Below are 18,863 nucleotides of genomic sequence, written 5' to 3' on the forward strand. Positions count from 1 at the left end.
CAGGGATGCGCCAGAGGGTGCTGCCCCCTTGGGCAGTGGACCAGGTGCCGCTGGGGTTCAGGGGTGATGCCTCTGTTCTCCACGGTACGGAATGGGGTGTCCACTTCAGGTTTCTGTGTCAAGACTGTTGTAAATTTTTCTGTACACTTTTCACATTAGTGGGCTAAAAGTTATGGTGTTTTAGGAAAGTTTTAAATTATTAGACTGATAGTCATAGCTATCATTTGAGAGTTTATACCGAGCATGATACTGATTAGTTATGATTAACCCTCTCAGCAGTGTTCTACTTGGCACCTTGTATGTCAGTGCTTCTTTTTATATTTTTTTAAGTATTTATTTTGAGAGAAGGGGAGAGAGTGAGCGGGGGCCGGGGTGGGGGGTGGGGAGGAGGAGTAGAGAGGGAGAGACAGAATCCCAAGCAGGCTCCACGTGGGGCTCAAACTCACAAACCGTGAGATCATGACCTGAGTGGAAATCAAGAGTTGGACACTCAACTGACTAAGCCACCCAGGTGCCCTTGTCAGTGCCTTTTTTTTTTTTTTTTTAATGTTTGTTTATTTTTGAGAGAGTGCTAGTGGGGGAAGGGTGGGGGGACAGAAGATCCAAAGCAGACTCTGTGCTGACAGCAGAGAGCTTGATGCGGAGCTCAAACTAACCTAAACCGAAATCAAGAGTCAGATGCTTAACCGTCTGAGCTGCCCAGGTGTTCCTGTCAGTGCTTTTTAAAATACTGGTTTATTCTAATTTCTGTACAGAAGAGTCACAGATTCTGGTGTAGTCATTTGAAATGAGTTTCTTTGGAATAGAAAAATTAGTTCCTTTTTGATTTTGCTCAGGAAATTTTGCTTAAAGTATTTTCAAGATTATAGGGACAATTGACTATTTTCCTTCTGTGTATGCTTTATATATAGTTTTGGAAAATATGCCCCATGGAGCATATTTTGGTTCGTCTGGAATCAGATTCCCGGCCTGTGTCTCGACGCCTGGTGAACCTCATCTTCAACTCTTTCCTGCCTGTGAACCAGCCCGAGGAGGTATGGTGCGAGCGCTGCGTCACACTGGTCCAGATGAACCACGCAGCTGCCAGGAAGTTCTATCAGCACGCCCACGAGCACACGGCCTGTACTAATATAGGTGCTGGACATTCACTTCTCAGTACTTGTTATATTGTCTGCCTGAAGCATAGTTAATGTTACTTGTCTTCAGTGTTGGTCATTTTAACGAGCTTCACGCTTGAATGCATTTCTTAATGATTTTCCTTACAATAATACTTTTAATTGTTTGGGATTATGATTTTACTATTAGAAAGATGGTTTTGTTGAAGAAACACAAATTAATTATTGATTATCTTAAACATTTTAGCAAAGCTGATTCATGTGATTCGCCATTGCTTGAATGCCTGCATCCGGAGGGCAGCACAAGAGGGCCACGAGGGCCACGAGGAGAGGGAGAAGGAGAACGTGAGTGCAGTCAGCTTGCCCTGGCCCAGCCACAGCTGCGGCCGAGTTATCTCGGTGAAGACTAGGCCCCGGCACCCATGCGCAGAGAGAGGCAGAGCACCGGATCAAAGCTGGCATTCCCATGGAGTGTCATGTTAACACTATTTTATTTTCCATTTATTCCTTTACTATTGATAGTTCAACTAATTATTTTGGAAGGTCATAATTAATGTTTTTGAAAGAATTGCTCTGTATCCTTTGTAGTTTGTTGTGGGATTTGGGTAGTATTTAATACACAGGGAAGTTTATTACTGGTAACACCCTATCCCACGTTTTCTTTGCCTTAAGGTTCTCTGTATATTTTAATTCAATGTAGGTGTAGCATACACCTGGATTGGATTCCGGATGTTACCATATTTTATAATTAATGGGTAGTAGTGTTCTTAAGGGTTTACTGCTAGCCATTGCTGTAACAGTCTACTAGAAACATCTTGGGGTTGAATTTCTAGGAATAATCTTTATTTAGAGTTGTCTTTTAAGCAGTAATTAATCAAAGGGACTAGTTAGCTGCTATTTACTCAGAATCCAGAGTGACCCGATAAAAGAAATTTAAGACTTAGACATGCATTACTTATAAGCAGTATCTTAAGCTTATAAACAACTTTCATGCTTAGGTACATCTAAAGTAAAATTTGGGGGTAGTTTTATAGTACCCACATAGATGAGAAACTGGTCTTTAAAAAAAAATCACAGGCACCTGGGTGGCTCAGTCAGCTGTCCAACTTCGGCGAGGTCATGCATGATCTCAGGGTTCATGGGTTTGAGCCCCACGTGGGCCTTTGTGCTGGCAGCATGGAGCCTGCTTCAGATCCTATCTCCCTCCCTCTCTCTGCCCCTCCCTGGCTTCCCCGCTTATGTTCTCTCTCCCTCTCAAAAATAATAAACTTTAAAAAATAATAATAAAATAAAATAAATAAAAGTCCCAAAAGGGGCCTCTGGCTGGCTCAGTTAGGCGAGCATGTGACTCTTGATCTCAGGTTGTGAGTTCTTTTTTTTTTCCTTCTTCTTCTTTTAACATTTGTTTATTTTTGAGAGACAGAGAGAGAGACAGAGTGTGAGCAGGGGAGGGGCAGAGAGAGAGAGGGAGACACAGAATCCGAAACAGGTTCCAGGCTCTGAGCTGTCAGTACAGAGCCTGATGTGGGGCTCAAACTCACAAACTGTGAGATCATGACTTGAGTTGAAGTCCGACACTTTAACCCACTGAGCCACCCAGGCGCCCCTAAGGGTTGGTTGTGAGTTCTAAGCCCCACATTGAGTGTGGAGCATCCTTAAAAACAGGAAGTCATAAAAGACAATCTGCCCTTTTGCTGAAACATGGTACTGCATATCGGCCACGAGGAGAGGTCCGTGCATTGGTCTGACCCTGCCACACTCCCGTCCTGTGTCTCACCACCTCTGACACAGGCCTTTTTCTAGGAGAGGCTGACGGGTTTGCTTGGGGCTATAGCTGCAGCCTGGCCTGTTGGCCGGCCTGACGACTCCTGGATGCTCCCTGGGGCCTCCTGAGCCCATGCAGCTGGAGGCCCACCACTCCAGCAGCCCAGTCCCTGCTTAAACAAGTCGTCCTCAGTCCCAGTCAGGGAGGCAGATGTGGAATAAAGGAGAAGAGAGCAGAAAAGAGTGGGACTGGCTTTTATCCTGGCAGTGGGCCCTGACTGGCAGTTCCAGCCACTCACAGGCCTTCATGGCCTGGATTTGGGAAGCCTTCAGCTCAGGGCATTGGAGTTGGTTCTGCTTTTATGTTTGGTGGAATTTGAGTTCCTGTCTTCAGAGCTTTTCCCTCAATATACAGATTGGGCAGAACTTTTCAGGAAAGTGATCCCATGGCTGCTCATACATCTTCAGAACCCTCAGCTGGAGATGCCAGCATGGTGGCCTCACTCCACTTTTGCAGGGCACGTGGGTTCACAGGATGGGAAGTGGACGCAGTGATGCACAGGGAGCTGAGTGTCCTGGCTATGGAGCAAGCACAGCCTCTCTGTGGGCCACCCTCGCAAACTCACTCTGATGGTGGAAATGGTTTTGCAGAAGAGAAAAAACATGTTTGTGATGTATTAGTTGAGAGACTATTCCATTTTTTTTTTTTTTACATTTTACATTTTATTTATTTATTTATTTATTTATTTATTTATTTATTTATTTATTTATATTTTTGAGAGAGAGAGAGAGAGACAGAGCACGAGTTGGGGGAGAGGCAGAGGGAGAGGGAGACACAGAATCCGAAGCAGGCTCCAGGCTCTGAGCTGTCAGCACAGAGCCCGACGTGGGACTCGAACTCATGGACTGTGAGATCATGACGTGAGCTGAAGTAGGACGCTTAATCGACTGAGCCACCCAGGGGCCCTGAGACTATTAAGTTTTTTAAATATTGAAGGAACCCCATACCTCTGTTATTAGAAACCTAGGTATAACTGAGAAAGCTTGCATTTTACAACATTTTGGGTCAGTTTCTATATTAGTAGAAAACAGAAGAGTTTAGAAATATGTAGGACTGTTACAGTTTGTGCTAGACAAGAAGCACACTTTGTCATGTGGATATTCTCATTCTAAGAATATCTAGGTAGCTAAAAGCAAAATTTTTGAAGTCATTCTTTTACTCATTGCTAACTACTAACAATCAAAGATGTTCCCTGCTAAAATAAAAAATTGGCTTCCTATTTAATGAAATCTTACTTAGGAACTTAGCACATTTTTGTGAAAAAGCAGTGGTGGCTTTTTCTTGAGACTTTAATGATAAGGCTGCTATGCTAAACATTGGAATGGTAAAAAGTAAAGTTAAATACAGAATGGAATTTTGTCAATCTGTTATTTGTATCATTCTTTCAGTAGTTTCTAAGCCTTTAGTAGTTTGATTGCTTTTCAAATTTGGCCATAGCTCATTCGAAGTGTTAAGTGTGTAATGAAAAATCTAGATTTATGTAGAAGCCACTTTTGTTTTTTCTGTGTACCCTCAAGTTTCTTTTCTTTTTTAAAGTTTATTTATTTATTTAAGTAATCTCTACACCCAACATGGGGCTTGACCTCATGACCCTGAGATTAAGAGTTGCATGCTCTTTTGACTGAGCCAGCCAGGCTCCCCAAGTTTTGTTTTCTTTTAAACTATCTTTTCCCATTGCATTTGAGTAGATAGCATAATACCAGTACCTGAAATGAATCCTCTTTTGTAGACCCTTTTCTGGAAATTGTCTGTAGTGGTTGTTGGCAAGTTATCAGACTGTGTTTGGTACAGTGCCATTCTAGGGCTGGCTAGCAGACCCCGTCAGTCTGTGTCCGAGCTGGTTGTGGCAGTGTGGGGCCTGTGTTCCGTACAGAAGAAGACGTACCCAGAGTGCATTTGTGGTTTCAGTGGAGCACTCAGAGGAACACAGCAGTGATTATTGCTTACAGCCAGCATAAGCTCAGAAGATGTGAAAGGTGTGTGAGGAAGCCCACGATCGAGTGGGAGTTGGTCATCATCAGCCCTTATACCAGAATTCGGGAGCTGGACCTACCAGGGCCACAGAGTGGAGTGCCTGGCAGACAGCCTGGGGTGATCTGATGGGGCTGAGTTTGTAGTGGAGTCTCAGTAGCAATCACATCTAAGTAAATCACATTTTACAGTTCTTCCCTCCTCCCCCAGTCTGTTCACATCAAAGTTCATGGCGAGAAGTAACATCTTGCGACTTAGAAGATATAGTAAAAAAAGAAGATACAGTAAAAGAAAAATATGTTCTGTACTCACGTATTATGTCCTTAAAGATAATAGTTTACATTTTTATTTTTAGAGGATTTTTTTTAATGTTTATTTTTGAGAGAGCGAGAGAGAGAGAGAGAGAGAGAGAGAGAGAGAGCATAAGCTGGGGAGGAGCAGAGAGAGAGAGGGAGACAGAGGATCTGAAGCAGGCTCCACACTGTCAGCATAGAGCCCAACTTGGAGCTCGAACCCCTGAACCGTGAGAACATGACCTGAGCTGAGGCTGGACGCTTGACTGACTAAGCCCCCCAGGCGCCCCAAGGATTTTTAATTCATATAAACTGTTTATTGAAAGGATATAGTGTTAATTTAGCATTTACTTCTTGAATGGGTTTTTAAAGACCTTCACCTCTAGTAGAGATTTTCAAATAGAAGACAAAGTCCTTTTTAGGAAATGAAAATAGACTTGGTATACTTCACATTCTGCTTTAGGTCTGGAATTCTGGCATGTACTTTTTTTTTTTTCAACTTTTTTATTTTTTTATTTTTTTATTTTTGGGACAGAGAGAGACAGAGCATGAACAGGGGAGGGGCAGAGAGAGAGGGAGACACAGAATCGGAAACAGGCTCCAGGCTCTGAGCCATCAGCCCAGAGCCTGACGTGGGGCTCGAACTCACAAACCGCGAGATCGTGACCTGGCTGAAGTCGGACGCTTAACCGACTGCGCCACCCAGGCGCCCCTCTGGCATGTACTTTTAACGATAAAGCTGTTATCATAATGGTTGTTATGATTTGATTCTGTCACAATCAATTTATTTGTATCTTAGGTTCTGGACAAAACACTGTCTGTAAGTGATGTTGCATCCATGGCTGGTTTATTAGAAATCGTTGTAATTCTCTGGAAAAGTATTCATAGAAGTATGGAAAATAACAAAGAAGCCAGAGTTTACACCATTAACAAGTTTGCCTCTGTGCTCCCTGAGTACCTGAAAGTCTTTAAGGTAAGGCTGCTCACACAGCGGGCAGGCGTGTTAAGATTACATTTGTGCAGAATTAGCAGAAGTGCCCGGCACACTTACCTGTCTGGACCTAGTTTGTCATCTGTAAGTGAGGAATACTGACCCAGCTCTTACCTGGCAGGATAGGTGGCCTCTTGGCCTTTCTCGAGGGTGGAGGCCATATGTCTTTCAGCCTCATTTCCCCAGCACGGAGGGAAATGTGGGTGTAAGTGCTCAGCCTTTGTGTCTTTAATGATCTGTAACACTATTTGGGAATCTAGTGTGATTAGCAGGGATTGAGAAAGAGGAGTCTGCTAACATGATGCCATAGCCACAGAGTTTTGTGGGCACTTGTAGGCATTTGATGCCACACTGTAAGCAGATGGGTTTCTGAAGTGTTTGAGTTGTGTCTGCAAATAGAATCACATACATAACTTCTATTTTGATGAAGGAAACTCTTTTTATTTCTTGACTCTTTACTTCTTTTTTTACAAAAATATTTTTTTAACACTTATTCATTTTTGAGAGACAGAGAGAGAGTATGAGTGGGGAAGGGCAGAGAGAGGGAGACACAGAATCTGAAGCAGGCTCCAGGCTCTGAGCTGTCAGCACAGAGCCCGACACAGGGCTCAAACCCACAAACTGTGAGATCGTGACCAGAGCCGAAGTTGGACACTTAACCAGCTGTGACTTTTTACTTCTGAGGGAAGTTTATTATTTCCAAAACAAAAATAAGATTGTGCTAGAAATACATATTTACTCCCAGTTATAAAGAAAGCATGGTTTAAATATAGAAAGACCGCAGGTTTTATGAAACATCCTTCTCTTGCTAAATTTTACTTCTGGGCTCTTCCAAAATTGCTTATGTGACCTTGACCTCTTAGCTTTTCTCCGCTGCACTTCTGTGATTGTCAAGTGTCTGAGCTTCATTGTGCCGCTGAAATGCAACTGTGACCTGTCAGGAAGGTAAATAATCTAAATTGCCAAAGTTTTCAGTACATTTAAAAGCTCAAATAATTACATTGGGCCATGAAACCAGCATTATCTCTGAATTCTCAGCAGATAACACAGAGGCCCATAGGGTACAGGACGAGGTGACAAATGAGCACTGCGTCCTGCAGGTATATAAGGACCTAAGGAAGGCAGCTAATTAATTCAGTTCCAGATGATTCAGGCAAGAGAGCTTCTCTGCCCTCAGTTGCTCAGAGAACCTTGTGGGCATCCTTGTAAGTGAAAAAACAATCTATTACTCAGAGTAGAATTAGCGGTAATTATCAGTCTACTTTTATAATATTAAGAAAATATTTTCTTCATTGGGAGTTGGGAGTAAGGGTGGGTTCACTCCAACTGAATGCAGATTATTTGCAGATCAAATTTTGATGTTGCCCTTGTTACCGTTTCATGTATATTTTCAGGAAAATTGTTATTTTTTTTTTCTGTCAGGATCCATCATCTCTTATTCTCCCAGCCAACCAAGAATCTTTTTTATTAAGTGTTCTTGATTGGGCCTGGTCCACTTTTTGTTATGGTGTCATCACAGTAATACTGGTGTAGTTAGAGCTTATTAGGTGTCACCATGTACTGGGTGCTGTTGTTGGCTCTGCCCTGTGTGCCCTACCCGGTCCTCCCAACAGCCCTTTCCCCTTTGGCAGAGGAGGAAACAGACCTCAGAGGCTGCCTTCTTCTCTGTGCTGTTCCAGCTGGTAAAACTGTGGAGTCTGATTGCACCTAGATTTGGCTTGGTAACTCTAAAGCCTGTACATTTTCCATTAAATTATTCTGTCTTCCCAGATATTTTCTGATTATTTTATGGAAAAATTATTTTCTGACTAGTTTCATTCTCTTGACATTTATTTTTAGGATTCTGAGTGTACAGAGTTAATTTTTTTTTCTCTTTCAACAGTATTGTGTTTAAAATAGAAGTATGTGCCTTGAGAGCAAAGAACTGGTCTATTCTGGTTACCAGTGTATCCCTGGGATCTAGGTTGGCAACTCGTACGCAGTAGGTGCTTAATCAATATTTGCACAAATTAATACATCACACAAAGTGGTAAAATGTCACGTAAAACTTCGAAGCTGCTTATCAGACATGAGGCTGAGCAGTAGGTCTAAGTGTCCCCGTGAGCACTGAGAGGAATGCTATGGTTCCTACTGAGCAGTCTGCAGACCCTTTACTAGGAAGTTGTACAGAGAGCCTTTCACAACGTCATCATGTTTCAATACCCTTTTTTCCCCTTTGTATGCTTTTAGGATGATCGCTGCAAGATTCCTTTATTTATGCTCATGTCCTTTATGCCAGCCTCTGCTGTGCCCGCCTTCAGGTACCCTCTCTTGGGACGGTGGTGGGGCGGGAACCCTGCCAGTGTTGTGCTCTATTATTCATGTGAGGTTCAGCAGACGGCCCCACTTCAGCTTCAAGCTCACAGCGGTGGCGGGAGAGCCGCAGGATGCAGTTTCCACTGGGCTCTGCAGTCGCTGAGGGATCAGAGCCCACGTGGAACATAAGCTGTGGGCTCCACCGTGTGGGGGTTCTGTTTGTCAAGCCTGCATGAGGGGCTCTGGAGCTGCGAGGCCTGCACGTCTGCGTGTGGCCGCCTGGGCGAGGTGTGCCGAGGGCGCGGAGTGCACATGGGCTAGGGGCCTGGTGTGGATGGAGGGGCGTGAGGAGCTGGTAGTTTCCTGTCAGCTGTGCCGGAGGACAGCCCTGTGGAGGTGGTGGATCGGATAAGATAGGTTATTGAGATTAATTATGCCTGCTTTTCTTTACTTTTTTAAAGGCGGCTGTCAGAAAATTTGAAATGACCTAAGTGCTTGCTTTTGTGGCTCGTGCTGCATTTTCACTGGATAGCGTTGTTCTAGAGTGTCGGTTATTATCTCAGCAAAAATGACTCATGTTAGTTCATATTTGTGGAAAAATGGATGTTCTGATGCTAAACAAAAATTCTTTCCCAAGCACTAGGAATCTTTGCTCTAGGGTCTGAAAGAGCTGACAGAAAAGAAGGTCTGGGGGTCTCATGGCCCTGGCACGTCCTTGATAACTTAACACTTGTATCGGACAGCCTTGGCCTCCGTGTTCCTAAAGCTGTGCTCACATTCAGCCTTTTATGTTGGGACCGAGCCCGAGTAGTAACTGTGGGAAAGCTGTATTTATTCCTGCAGCGGAGAAGGTCTGAGTGTTCTATGGTGGGAAGGCCTTATGTACCCTCACTTGTTTAGCTTTATTTTTTTACCTTTTTGAAAAGTGGGAAATTGTTAGTGAATCAATGTTAGGTCTGATTTTATGTATTTGACGTTTTCAGCTGTGGTGTGATTTCCACATTAAGAAACCAAGAGGAAGGAGGAGCAGACAAGCGCTATTGTACTTTGTTGGACTGTCTCTGCTCCTGGGGACAAGTGGGACACATTCTGGAACTCGTTTGTGACTGGCTGCCAGAACAGCCCCAGAGCAAGGTATATTTGTGTCTTGTTCCTTTAAAATTGCTGAATGAGGACACGTGTGTATTAGAAAATCATATGCTTTCCTGGGAACATGTGTTTTAATTGCCAGTTTATCGCTGTATTCTTTCAGACTAACTCAGCATCTAAACGGAAAGTGCAGATCCATGATACACGCCCTGTAAAACCTGATTTGGCGCTGGTTTACATAGAGTATTTGCTCACCCATCCAAAGAATCGACAGTGCTTGCTCTCTGCTCCCCGGAAGAAACTTAACCACCTCTTGAAAGCACTTGAAATGTCAAAGGTACCTTTATAGAACAGATGAGGAAAGTTGAGGGAGCCCATGCAATTAGGAGTGAAAAATAAGATCCAGACTTTTCATACTTAGAGTGTAAAATTTTTCTAGCTGGAAAGGAGTTAAGAGTTATGGAAGCCCCTCCTTCAATTTGTAGATGAAGACATGAGACGCAGATGACTAACGTGGTGGGGGTCGGGGGGGCGAGACGGGGGCCAGGTCACAGTTCTGGGCCTTTGGAAAACCCTGTTTCTCAGAACATGCCAGCCCGTAGGAAGGCTTCTTCCTTCTCTTCTTTACCTTCTCTTGCTTTACCTACTCTTACGCATTGATGCCGGAATACTAGTTTACCCTCACAGTCCTTGGCAAGCTTTTCCAGGAATCTTTGGAGAGTGTTTCCTGTGAATTCAGCATTTCCTTCTTCCTTACTGGCTTCTGGCCATATCCTCCAGCACCAGCCCTCAGAGACAGCCTCTGGTACTGCCGTGGAGTTTGGTCGGGCCAGAGGCAGAGCCTCCAGTGCTCAGCATGGGCATCAGATGACGAAAGGGAGGGAGAGGTCTGAAGGAGGAAAAGGAGGCGCACAGTCATCCAGGGAAGGAGATGGACCACGGCTGATGCCCAGACATGGGTAGGCAGTGCTGGGATTTTTGCCCGTGGACTAAGCTGAGCACTGGCTGTGCTGCTGTCCAAAAATTAAGGCTGCCTATGGGTTCTGGGAAAGACGGGTGGGGGCATTCCCTACAGGCTTTGCTACTAGGGGCACAGAGGGTATCCCCACCTACTAACGCTGATGGAACCTCCTCCCTCTTCATGTGACAGCCAGACACAGACTCCCATAAGCTTCCCAGCACTAAGGCCTTGCTCCTTTAGGGTACAAGGTTAGGGAGCTGTGGGTGTGCTAAGGCTCTGGCCCTTCCTGAGCCCCGAGAGGATCATTCCTGGGAGGAGCTGCCTTTCTTCCTCTTTCCTCAGGCGGGCTGTCCTGTCCTGGTCAGGAGCAGGTCAGAATTTGCCCCAGGGGCAAACGCTTTGTGTGCTTGATCCAGACTGTTCTTGAGCAATGACTATTACGAGTTTTTACCTTGTTTTAGAAGGGGTAGGGGTGTTGGAAGGGAGAGAAGGGAAGACTACATTTCTCAGAAAGTTCTGTTGTGTTATTAAAGCACATCCACTGCTCCAGGGTGTCACCCTCCCACTGTAGCTGTGTGTGAAGTTAGTCAGGTCGTCCTCACTTACACAGTGGAACGTGGCCACGGATTTTTTTTTTTTTGTCTTGCAGGCAGATCTGGAATCAATTTTGCAGTCGCCAGGTGGGAAACCTCACAACTTTAATGAAGCGATGGCTCTGCGAGCCTTCAGCCTCCACTGCCGGCTGAGTATTCATCTTCAGCACAAGGTGAGTGTGTGCCTGGCTGTGTCCCAATACGAAGTGTGTTGGCAATACTGGTTCTGGTACTAATTTGTCTTTCTCTTGTTGGACAGTTCTGCTCAGAAGGAAAAGTTTACCTGTCCGTTTTGGAAGACACTGGGTTTTGGTTAGAAAACAAAGTTCTATCTTTTATCCAAGATCAAGAAGAAGAATATCTCAAGCTTCACAGGGTTGTTTATCAGCAGATTATCCAGGTTAGAAGTCTTTAAACATGGAAACCTTCTCTTCACCAAGTTCGTGATGTGGTTTCAGATTTTATTTTCTATCTTAAAGTTGTAACTTGGATAGTAGCGTTGCTCTTCTTAAATACTCACAGTGTCATTTCAGCATCTAGAGTTTGTCTTTTCCCAAAACATAAGCCATGTAATTTTTATGTAATCTTATACATTGCATGTAATAGGTGTTCAGTAATGTTTGTGGAATTACATAAAATGGGTTTCCAGATTTCTTATGGAAATAAAAATGAGAACTAAAGTATCTTTATGAAAATTCTTCTGTAAAACATCTTTATTAATACCTGCCTTAAGAGATCATTAGTAGTACAAGCAGATATTCGAAGCTTTGCAAGGCTGGATTTATTCCCCTTTTTTGGCTTTCAGTAGCCTCTGTTTAAGGTAAATCTGTGTGTCTTACAGACCTACCTGATGGTGTGTAAAGACGTTGTGATGGTCGGCCTTGGCGATTATAAGTTTCAGATACAACTTTTACACTGGAGTCTCGGAATCATGGAAACAGGTATACTTCATTCATTAAAGAACATGTTTAGAGCAATTAATAACCAAACCAGCGCCTCCCTTGGTCACTTTGCTGATCAGGACTCTTGCTTTCAGGTGACAGGTAGGCAATGCAAACTAGCAGATGCCAAAAAAGGAATTTACAGACTGAGGCAGCTAGGAGGTTCACACGTGTCAGGGCGCCTGGGTGGCTCCGTTAGTTAAGTGTCCGACTCTTTATCTCAGCCCAGGTCTTGATCTCAGGGCTGTGAGTTCAAGCCTCCCATTGGGTTCCACACGGGGTGTTGAAGCCTACTTAAAAAACAAACAAACAGAACAAAACAAAGGTGCTTCTGGTGTCAGACATGCCTGAGTCCACAGAGTTTTTCTCACGAGGGCCTTAGGATTCTCCTCCCTGTGGTTTGCCTAATTGTCAAGTGACTTTGCAGCGTGATGGGCTTGTGCAGTGGCAGCCCCCAGCCTGTTTGCTTGCCACATGGGAGGTGTGAGTAGGGTTCTTTAATGCACCCTCAGAACCACTGGGAAGTTGCTATTCCCCCAAAGACCTATAGTAACTAACACCGCGAGGTCTGTGCTTGCACACTAGGTACTAATTTAAATGTGTTTAGTGAGTGAGTGAGAGGTCGGCTTCCTTCCAGCTAGTCTGGGCGGAGCTGGACTGAGTGATTACCTGGAGGTCACAGCCCCATCACTTGATGGCATGAGGAGTGGTGCTATGATCCAGGCTTTCTCCCCTGCCTCTCATCAATGCGTAAGAGTAGGTAAAGCGAGAGAAGGGCAGGAAGAAGCCTTCCTACAGACTGGCATGTTCTGAGAAATAGGGTTTTCCGCAGGCCCAGAACTGTGACCTGGCCCCCGTCTCGCTTTATCAAATTAATGCAACACAGTAAAGGAAGTGATTTGGAAGAGAAAAACAACTGATAAACTACAGTGTTAGAAATTTAACAGAGTTGGCCTATGAGTTTTGTAAATCACATTTTGAAAGTTCTTGGGCCGTCCCTCTCAGACTTAGAGCTGGTGTTAATGTTGCCATTACATGAGAAAATAAGACATGTTCTCTAATCCAGGTGTTCAGGGGACCACGCTGTCTCCACGTGTAGTGAGCCTGGTTCTTAGTGGCTCAGTTAAATATGCTGTTACTGTTGTTGAAGGTATTGGCATTATAATTAAAGGGAGTAAGTTTTTAAATTTATTTGTTAAATTTTATATGTATTCAAATTTAGAATAATCTGATCAACCTGGTATTGGCTTACCAGTAACAATTTTAAGTTACCGTAATGTACACGTGTTGTGTGAAAAGCGTAGTAATCTCAGCTAAATTTTGTGGTTAGATAACTGCTTTTTTCTAATTTTCTTTCTAGTGAAGGGATTCTTTTATGTGTCATTACTTCTTGGCATTCTGAAAGAGGTAACTGGAAGTTCCTTGATACAGAAACCAGATTCAGATGAAGAAGCTGTGACACTGTTCGATACGGTCCAGAAAGTATTTCAGAAAATGTTGGAATGTATGGCACGGAGCTTCAGGAAGCAGCCGGAAGAAGGCCTACGGGTACTCCTGCCTTCCCGGGCTGGGCTGTTGGTCAATAGATGGCCAGTGTTTGCCAGGCAAACAGGGGTGCATGGGGGTGTGTCGTCTCACACACGGGCTCAGTTAGCATTCGCGGGTGCGGTTGGGCTGTTGGGTGGGGTGCAACTTGGTGTGGGAGGTAAGTTACAGGGCGCTGGCCTTCTGGTGCTGCCCCTGACTTCCTTCAGAGCATGGCGCGGTCAGAGAGGAGATGCCGTGCCGTCTGTGCCTGGCGCAGGAGGTCCAAGAGCCCACCTCCGACTCTTAGTCTTAGAACAGGTTTTAATGAGCCCAGCTCAGGAGGCCAACAGCAAGAGAGAGAGTCCTCTGCCAGGCAGGTCAGGAAGCCCAGAACTACTTGCAACGGGCTTGTGAATACTCCGTTGTTATTTCACAGAGTTTTCCAATTAAAATATACTTTTGAGAATGCTGGTTTTGATTATTCGTAGATGACGAGGACTTTCCTCAGATGAGATACTGATTTCCGTCATAGACTACCCTCTCATTACCTGTCAGTGTCCCCTCACTGGGAGTGAGAGTCACAGAGCTGGAAGGGCCTGGGGGTCCCTTGCTGGTAAAAGCTTTTGTGAAGTAGGGTTCTTGAGTAGCCAGTTCATGTGGGAAATACTGACCCATGTGCCACACTTGCTTTACTCCTAAAATCATACTGTCATTGGATAGGGCCAGTCTTTGTTTTCTTTCTCTCTTTTTTTTTTTTTTTTTTTAATGTTTATTTTTAAGAGAGAGAGCGTGAATGGGGGAGGGGCAGAGAGAGAGGGAGACACAGAGTCCGAAGCAAGCTCCAGGCTCCGAGTAGTCAGCACCGAGCCTGACATGGGGCTCGAATTCACGAACTGTGAGATCATGACCTGAGCCGAAGTCAGATAATGGAGCCACCCAGGTGACCCCAGTCTTTGTTTTCTAAGTAGTGGTTTATAAAAATGCAAATTAGCTATTCTTTTTTTTTTTTTTTTTTTTTTTTTTTAAGATTTTACTTTTTTAAGTAATCTCTGCACCCACTGTGGGGCTTGAACTCACATCCCCAAGATCAAGAGTCCATGCTTCACTGACCTGGCCACCCAGGTACTCCCCAGCTATTCTTTTAATTTTTTAATTTTATATATGTATATATAAACTATATACATATATAAAATATATATATATACACACACACATATATATATTTAATGTTTATTTATTTTTGAGAGATAGCACAAGCAGAGGAGGGGCAGAGAGAGAGTGAGAGGGAGACAGAGAATCTGAAGCAGGCTTCATGCTCAAAGCTATCAGTTCAGAGCCCAACGCAGGGCTCGAACTCACCAACTGTGGGATCATGACCTGAGCCAAAAAGTCAGATGCTCAACTGACTGAGCCAACCAGGCACCCTAAACGAAGTTTTAAAAAATGCTTAAATAGGAGGATGTTTATGAAGCATTGAAGAGTTTCATTTTTTTTCTGCTCTTTTCTGATAGAAAGTGATTGGTTTGTTGGCCACGTTTTCCCTAGCTTACCAGTTCATCTTTGAGTTAATTTGAAATGCTTCTTTTTTTTTTTTTTTTGTAATGTTTATTTATTTATTTATTTTTGAGAGAAAGAGAGCTCACAAGTGGGGAGGTGCAGAAAGAGACAGAGAGAGAGAGAGAGAGAGAGAGAGAATGAGAATCCCAAGCAGGCCCCGCACTGTCAGCACAGAGCCTGAGGTGGAGCTTGAACTCAAGCTGTGAGATTATGCATGACCTGAGCCAAAATCAAGAGTCAGATGCTTAACTGCCTGAGCCACCCAGGCACCCCCAAATGCTTCTGTTTTTGATGAGCTGGTTCAAGTGCTGTGATCTGTTTGTGTAGTTTAGTTTGTGCCAGAATCTTTTATTTTCTCACCAAATCTTTTACCATTGACTGTGCTCCTTGTACCAGAACACATGGCCTCATGGTCTTCTTTCACTGTTGATGCTGTATCTTTATCTTTTCTTTATTTATGCTGTTGGTCCTTCTCTTCTTGGGGGTTTTTGCATTGCTTTTGTTGCTGTTTCCAGTGGGCTTCACTGCTGTCTGTCCTTGTCTAGCTGTGGTGCCTGAGAGATCGGAGTCAGTAATGGGAAAGGAAGGAGTGGATGCTGATAACGGGCAAACAAGATTTGGGACTCCTGGACCCCTAGGGAGGACAATAGGAATGTTTGACCTGTAAAGTGTCTTTTTTTAACCCCTGAAAAATGGCTAACTGGTGTGTTTTCTTGTAGCTTCTTTACTCAGTTCAGACCCCTCTTCATGAATTTCTAATGACCGTTCAGTCTTGGCATGCGGACACGCCCGTGCACCGGGGCATACTTTCCACTGTGATCGCTGCATCTGTGGTGGAGATAAGTCACCGACTGCGCAAGGTGATGTCTGTTGATCCTGAAACTCTTGTGTCTGCTTTTGACTGTACAACATTCTATTTTCTACTGTCAGCACATTTTCATGTTTTTCCAAGTATTTTTTAAGAACTCAGAGTTTAGTAGGTAGCCTGCTTCTCCAGCCCCCTCCCCTCAGTTTCCTAGCAGGCTTATGACTAGAGTCATGTGACTTTTGGGATGTTGTCATCTTTGACTAAAACCAAGCTAGTCCTTCCACTGTGAACTTTTTTTTTTTTTTTTTTTTTTTTTTTGCTGCATTTTAGAGATCTACGTGAGTTGATATATTTCTTGAGATTCTTCTCTCCTCAGGGCGCCTGGGTGGCTCGGTTGATTAAGCATCCAATTCTTGTTCTCAGCTCAGGTCTTGATCTCAGGGTTGTGAGTTCAAGCCCTGACTGGCCTCTCTGCTGGGCGTGAAGGCTACTTACAAAAAAAGAAAAAGAAAATCTCTCCTGACAAGGCAGAAGGAGCAGTGATCAGTGGTGAGCAGGAGGCAGGACAGTTTGGGGTAGTTTGCATCTGACTGCATTGCTGTAGCATAAACCATACTTTTCTTTTTCATTTCTAAGCACAGGAAATTTGAATTTCCGATATCACTTTAAACAGATAATGTATTCATTTCTACTCTGTAAGTGACTGGCTGTGTTCCTAACAGTTGCAGATTTTTTTTTTTTTTTTTTTTTTTTAATTTATTTTTGGGACAGAGAGAGACAGAGCATGAACGGGGGAGGGGCAGAGAGAGGGAGACACAGAATCGGAAACAGGCTCCAGGCTCTGAGCCATCAGCCCAGAGCCTGACGCGGGGCTCGAACTCACAGACCGCGAGATCGTGACCTGGCTGAAGTCGGACGCTCAACCGACTGTGCCACCCAGGCGCCCCAGTTGCAGATTTTTTATAGTTAGCTTTCTTGGGTAAAGATTGGCCTAACCAGGATGATAACTCCAGTCAGAACTGTTTCCCCAGAAAGACCTTCAAGGCATGGCGGGAGGGTGTGGAACAGTGCCATAGAAGATAGAAAGGTGATGATAGATTTTCTCTGTATGAAAAGATGGGATCTGACAGTCAATGTTGTTGACTTATATAAATGTACATACATATAATTTATTTGAATTCTGTACTGTTAGGTCATGAGTATGAAAAAAGCTAAGTTCCTATAACAATAGATTTTAAGACCCTCCTTAAAGCTTTAAGGAAGGTCATTTTGGTTTAGGAAAGTGATAGCTAGATTATACATAGAATTAAGAGCTAGGATTTATTTACTCCATCGAGCTTTATAGCTGACAAGTATAGATCAATCGATTAATGGCCTATGGCCAAACCTGGCTCACCATCTGGTTTTGTAAATGAAGTTATATTGGAGCATAGCCACACCCACCGTTTACAGATTTTCTGTGGCTACTTCATCTGTAACTGCAGAGTTGAGTAGTTGTGACAGAGGTGGTTTGCCCACAGAGCTGATGTATTTCACTACTTTACAGGAGGTGTTCGCTGACCTCTCTTGTATCCTTACTGACTTGTCTGCATGTTCCATCAGTGAGAGGTTAGCGCTGCTGTGGATTTGTCTCTTCCCGTTAGTTTGCATGTATTTGGGAGCTTTGTTAGGTGTGCACATGGGACTACTATGTTGTTTTGATACACTGTCTTTAGTTATGAAACATCTTGTCATCTCTGGTGATACTTCTCATTAGTCTGCTCTGGCATTTTTCATGTTTGCATAGCATATCTTTTTTTTTTTTTTTTTTTTACCCTTTTGCTTTTGACCTGTTTTTCCTGTGTTTAAAGTGTTTCCTATAATCACTACATGGGTAGACCTGGGGTTTTGTTTTTTTGTTTTTTGTTTTTTTTTTTTTTTTGGTCTAGTTTACAATCTCTGCCTTTGACTTGGGGTGCTTAGCCCATTTGATTTTAATGACATAATGATATATGTATAGATCTATTTTTTAAGTTTATTTATTTTGAGAGATTAAGAGCAGGAGCAGGGGAGGGACAGAGAGAGAGGGAGAGACAGAATCCCAAGCAGGCTCCCTCAGTGTCAGCACAGAGCCTGATGTGGGGCTTGATCTCATGAACGATGAGATCATGACCTGAGCTGAAATCAGGAGTGGGACACTTAACCGATTGAGCCACCCAGGTGCCCAATATATTTGGGTTTAATTTGACCGCTTTGATGTTTGTTTTCTATTAGTTCCCCTACTTCTTTTCCTGCCATTTCTTGATGAAATGGCAGTGTTTGCACTGTTCCATTTTATCTTCTCTGTTGACTTTATTTATTTTTTAACGTTTATTTATTTTTGAGACAGAGAGAGACAGAGCATGAACGGGGGAGGGGCAGAGAGAGAGGGAGACACAGAATCGGAAACAGGCTCCAGGCTCTGAGCGGTCAGCACAGAGCCTGATGCGGGGCTCGAACTCACGGACCGCGAGATCATGACCTGAGCCAAAGTCGGACGCTCAACTGACAGCCACCCAGGCGCCCCTCTTCTCTGTTGACTTTATATTGTCCTTTGTGTAACTGTTCTAGTGGTTTCTCTGGAGATTTTAATATGCATATTTAACTCATGAGTCTCCCTGCAGAAATTACAGTGTGCCTGTACATTTTAAGTCTTGTAACAATGTTCTTCCGATTAGCATTCTCCTGTTCTGTGCTCGTGTTATATATTTTACTGCTACATACGCTAAAAAATCTCAAGATTTTTATTATAACCAGTCAATAATCATTTGTCTGTATCACAAATGCATTTACATTTAAGATGTACATCATTTTAATGAGAAACAGCTATTTCATACATAAAGATGATTGACTTTAATATCCAAATTAGTATTATGAAT

At 43.6% G+C, this 18,863-nt stretch overlaps 1 protein-coding gene across 10 annotated transcripts in view; it reads left to right on the forward strand.

The window, feature by feature from the left end:
- The window catches only part of NCAPG2 (non-SMC condensin II complex subunit G2), a 65,722-nt gene that overhangs the window by 36,768 nt on the left and 10,091 nt on the right, over nucleotides 1–18,863 (forward strand). For 9 of the 10 annotated variants that reach the window (XM_086685153.1, XM_086685167.1, XM_086685189.1 and 6 more), the window contains 11 exons: nucleotides 912–1,134; nucleotides 1,363–1,460; nucleotides 6,004–6,177; nucleotides 8,425–8,495; nucleotides 9,474–9,624; nucleotides 9,743–9,916; nucleotides 11,190–11,306; nucleotides 11,393–11,533; nucleotides 11,975–12,074; nucleotides 13,435–13,622; nucleotides 15,878–16,018. In XM_086685153.1, coding sequence (XP_086541279.1) covers nucleotides 912–1,134; nucleotides 1,363–1,460; nucleotides 6,004–6,177; nucleotides 8,425–8,495; nucleotides 9,474–9,624; nucleotides 9,743–9,916; nucleotides 11,190–11,306; nucleotides 11,393–11,533; nucleotides 11,975–12,074; nucleotides 13,435–13,622; nucleotides 15,878–16,018 — 1,578 coding nt within the window. The remainder of the gene's footprint in view (nucleotides 1–911; nucleotides 1,135–1,362; nucleotides 1,461–6,003; nucleotides 6,178–8,424; nucleotides 8,496–9,473; nucleotides 9,625–9,742; nucleotides 9,917–11,189; nucleotides 11,307–11,392; nucleotides 11,534–11,974; nucleotides 12,075–13,434; nucleotides 13,623–15,877; nucleotides 16,019–18,863) is intronic. The other variant, XM_086685205.1, reaches the window with a different exon arrangement.

Source organism: Puma concolor, chromosome A2, assembly GCF_028749965.1.
Source record: "Puma concolor isolate L17-30 chromosome A2, mPumCon1.1.hap2, whole genome shotgun sequence".
NCBI classification, from domain to species: Eukaryota; Metazoa; Chordata; class Mammalia; order Carnivora; family Felidae; genus Puma; species Puma concolor.